The 5,000-nt window shown below is 38.5% G+C and overlaps 1 protein-coding gene across 6 annotated transcripts in view; it reads left to right on the forward strand.

Moving 5' to 3' along the window:
- LOC106884061 (1-phosphatidylinositol 4,5-bisphosphate phosphodiesterase beta-4) overlaps nucleotides 1-5,000 on the forward strand; it is a 122,914-nt gene that overhangs the window by 68,264 nt on the left and 49,650 nt on the right. For all 6 annotated transcript variants that reach the window (XM_089359224.1, XM_089359225.1, XM_089359226.1 and 3 more), the window contains exons 6-9: nucleotides 1,963-2,042; nucleotides 3,136-3,189; nucleotides 3,944-4,025; nucleotides 4,389-4,489. In XM_089359224.1, the coding sequence (XP_089215350.1) occupies nucleotides 1,963-2,042; nucleotides 3,136-3,189; nucleotides 3,944-4,025; nucleotides 4,389-4,489 (317 nt within the window). The remainder of the gene's footprint in view (nucleotides 1-1,962; nucleotides 2,043-3,135; nucleotides 3,190-3,943; nucleotides 4,026-4,388; nucleotides 4,490-5,000) is intronic.

Here is a 5,000-nt window from a genome sequence, read left to right on the forward strand (position 1 = left end):
TTATATTCTGTTCACCTAACTTGGAATCTGCTCTTTGGAAATACTATAGAAAGTACCTTCATAAAAAGTACCTTTATAAAAAGTACCTGTCTGAATTACCAAGAACGGATATCTTCAGTTAGCTGGGTTGCATTGTCTATGTTTATGACAGGAATATTGGGTACAAATACCCCAACGTGGAGTCTTGATATTCAATATTCAAATAATTTTGTTGACGTGTGCGGATTATACCAAACTAGCAAGGTACCCCAGTTTAAGTACCTAATTCGACTGAATCTTAATTCTACTTTATACATATATACACACACACATTATATATATATATATATATATATATATATATATATATATATATATATATATATATATATGTGTCAAGAATAAGAATAAGAATAATAAGGATTATTACAAGGTAGCATAGCATTATCTTTAATTCCTCTATAGACATATATTTATATATATATATATATTTATATATAACTATATATATATTTTTATATATAACTACACTCTCTGAGTGGTTGGCGTTAGGAAGGGCATCCAGCTGTAGAAACTCTGCCAAATTAGATTGGAGCCTGGTGTAGCCATCCGGTTGCACCAGTCCTCAGTCAAATCGTCCAACCCATGCTAGCATGGAAAGCGGACGTTAAACGATGATGATGATGATGATGATGATACAGCTACAAATATACCAATACCTGTTTCTGCTGTATCGATTAGTAACCATTGCAATTACAGCCTTACTTTAATACTGGTGCACACATGCATATACTTATATATATATATATAGATATATATACATACACATACATACATGCCTACATTCACTAAAGCATACATATACAAATGTAGACATACAAACCAGTACAGATATATCCACACACAACTGGAAAATCTATTTCAGGATTCTCTATCAGACAAAAAAAAAAGAAAAACTAAATATAAGAAAAGAAAGAGCACTGCACTCAACGCAAGGAGACGACAACCTGCTAAACACATACACACACACACAGACATATGTGTATATATATACACACACTCAAACATTTATGCGTATATGTGCAGGTGCACCTACTTATGCACCCACATGTTTGCATGTATACTGATGCAGTCTGCTTAGCTGTACTTACTCATGCATACAAACGCACATTTGCAGCATGCAGGAACACTCGTATATACACACACCTGTGTAGGTGTAAAGTTTCAGGATCTCACACTCACACACACACACTGATATATGCATACACATGTATGCATGTATAGATGTACTGATACACAAATACACACATACATGCCGGCACTTATACATACATGTACAAGTGTATATATTCATGACCTCTCCCACACCTAAACGCAGTGGAAGTGTATATACTCAGTACTCTTAGGAGCAAACGGCTTCACACACACACCTATACGTATACATGGTGTATATACACATGAACGCATATACATACAGCAAGACATGGCTGTATGAATGTATTAAGTGATGAACATACACACACACACATACATTCATGACTATTAAAACATATGTAGGTGCATATATCCGGTGTCATCATCATCATCAGCATCATCATCATCATCGTTTAACGTCTGCCTTCCATGCTAGCATGGGTGAGACAGTTTCACAAGAGCCAGCCAGGCAGAAGCCTGCACTGGACCTCTGTGAGTGTTTTGGAAGGATTTTTACAGCTGGATGCCCTTCCTGACATCAACCATTCAGCAGAGGGGACTTAGTGCTTTTTACGTGGCACAAGCAAAGGTGACGTCAGTTTTGGCAAGGTTTTTATAGCTTTTTCGCGCACACATACACATGCATATACACATACACACACAGACACACTCACATACGTGCATGCACAGATGCTCAGATTCGCACACGCACACACACACACACACACATGTGTTGCAAGTCCTCCCTCCTTTTGTCTCACCTTTTCTATGTTTCTCTCTCTCTTCCAGATGTGGTGTGAAGGTCTAAGGAAGGTGACAACCAATTTTAAAGCAAAACATGTTTGTCCTATGACATGTTTAAAGAAGCAGTGAGTACACTACACATACACTTCTTCATATAATAGTAGTAATAGTAGTAGCAGCAGCAGCAACAGCAGCTACTACTGCTGCCATCATTTTTGCCATTATCATCATCGCCATCAATCGTTTTCTTTTCTTACACACTTGCATGTAACTTCTGCATGCGTTGATACACCAACTGTTGGCAAACACACACATATCCTCATACAGCTATACATACATTCGTAGGTGTGTATATATACATACGCATGAACTTGCAGGTCCTGATATATTCTGTATAAGTGTATAACATTCGTGCAGGGCTGCATGAATTTTTCTTCTGCTTATTTTAGTCGCTGGGTTACGGCCATGCTGGAGCACTGCCTTGAAATAAAAAGGGATGCTTACAGCACCTAGGCTTCCCAAGTGGTTACCCAGCTAAGTACTACCTAGGCTCAATGTTACCTAACTTCAGTGATCAGACAAGAACCTATGCTGTCAATGTGATATGGCTGTCTTGCATACAGCTGAGAAGCATGCACTTGTTCACACACATGTATACACACACAGACACAGAAGCACACACGTACACTTTTGTGTGTGTTTAGACATTATTTTGGAGTGAAATAAATACTTGAAGTACTTAGTTTTAAGTGAATGCTGGCTTATGAATGAACAGCAGTTGGAAACATGATGTATACATTGAGAGTATCTTTTGGCTTTCGAAGGGTTTCCATGGTTTTCTATTGTGAGAATTAACACAAGTGCAGCTCTACAAGTGTGTATGTATGCAAGCATGTATAAAGAGAGAGGGAAAAAAAGGTACAGAAATATTCACAGGTAACTACTGCACAGGGAACCTCTACATGATCACTAGGCCAGTTAGAAAAGGGCAACCAAATCTCCCTCAAGTCTTTAATAAGAGCAGGAAATGCATTAGTTAATGTAGTCCCAGATAACTCTAAAAACATGTGATTCCTTTTTAGGGGTATGCCTTCATTCATAGGTCCACTTGGTTAGGGTTGACCTGGGGTTGGGCGATCACATCATACAAACACACACACACACACACATCTTCGCACACCAAACATATTTACTGATGTTGTTTCTTTTTTCTTTCAGTTGGTTAAAACTTTGTCTAATGGTGAACCCCAGTGGTAAAATCCCGGTGAGAAGGTAAGAGCCTCTTCGTCTGTCTCATGATTGCAACAAATGATTAAGGTACAGTGGTGAGTGGGTGGTGGGTGGAGGAGACATATGTCACATGCTGCTATGGCAACCATTATACAGCCATCCATCCATTTCCTCCACTCCGCCCCACTATTCCTGGAAAGTCATGGGCAGGGCCATTTCAAAGTACCAGCAATTCGGGCAGTCACCCAGGGCACCATGTCCTAGGGGGCGCCAAGGAGACCGTGACAAAGACAAGGCAATTTCCACAACACGCTTGTACACGCTGGAGTTCAGCTTGCCCGGGACACCAGCAACCCCAGGGCCAGCCCTGGTGTTGGGGTTAGAATCCTCAACCATCTGCTTCAAAGGGTCCTACTGGATGCAACCATCCCTGTACATTCTGGCTTTTATTTAACCCTTAAGCATTCAGATTTCTTTGTCAAATGTTTTGCTTACTCATCCACATTGTTTTGAATTAATCATGCATTATCTTGTAGCTTTAAGATTTTCATAATGTGATTGCTTATTTTTAGAAAGACATTGTAGGACAGGTGTGAGAAGTTACATCTGACTGGTTTGAACACAAAACATGAAAGATATTTAGGTCGGATTTGACCGGTTTGAATGCTAAATGGTTAATCATAGCTCTACTCAACCTAGGTTGCCCTCAAGCTAAAACAAAACTACAATTTATATTTTTGTATTATTATTATTATTATCATTATTATTATTATTATTATTATTATTATTATTTCAGTATCACCCGTACATTTGCATCTGGAAGAACAGAGAAAATGATTATGCAATGTTTAAAAGACTTAGGACTGCCTGGTGGGAAAGTAAGTGTTACTAAAACAACCTGCTCCCTTTGTTGGTGTGTTTACATCCCCGTAATCTAGCGGTTTGGCAAAAGAGACTGATAGAATAAGTTACTAGGCTTTCGAAGAATAAGTTCTGGGGTTGATTTGTTCGCCTAAAGGCGGTGCTCCTAATTCACTGTTAGATCTTCATACAAATTTTTATTTTCCTTTCATAGTCATAGCTTTGGCCCCATCTGTAATTCATACCCTGGTTTCCCCAGTGTAGTTCAAGTATGAAATGGTGTGAATTATACATGAATAAACATGGAATCTTTATAATTCCTGCATGAACTGGTTTAATTAATGAAATTAAATTAACGTTGTCATTGTTGTTTTCCATAGAATGAAGAAATTGAACGAGCTGCATTCACATTTGATAAGTTTTATGATCTTTATCATAAAATCTGTCCTCGTACCGATATTGAGGAACTTTTTAAAGAATTGTAAGTAATTCATTTCCAGGATTCGATCTGATTTCCTTTCCTTTTTCTCTCTCTCGCTCTTTTCTGTGTATGTGTATGGGGTAACAGTTATTGTTGATGTTGTTAGATCTAACATCATGAAGGCACTTGGTTAAGTATTTAGGAATGTTCAGCTCATTATCATAAGGTCATGAGTTCAATTTCTGGCAGTACATTGTGACTTTGAGCAAGACTTTATTTCATGCTGCTCCAGTCCACTCAGCTGACAAAAATGAGTTGTACCTGTAATTCAAAAGGGCCAGCCTTGTGGCATTCTGTGTCACATTGAATCTCCCTAAGAACTATGTTATGGGTTAGTGTGTCTGTGGAGCGCTCAGCCACTTACATGTTTATCTCATGAAGAAGCTGTCCAGCTGGGACCCTTGTCATCATAACTGACAAACTGCCAGATCTGACATCTCTACCCTATTGTTATTATTACTGGGCTACAGTTAAACCCAAATAGGGGAAATCTAAGACCAAAAGCATTCTG

This window comes from Octopus bimaculoides, chromosome 11 (assembly GCF_046866305.1).
Source record: "Octopus bimaculoides isolate indiv1 chromosome 11, ASM4686630v1, whole genome shotgun sequence".
Lineage (NCBI taxonomy): Eukaryota > Metazoa > Mollusca > Cephalopoda > Octopoda > Octopodidae > Octopus > Octopus bimaculoides.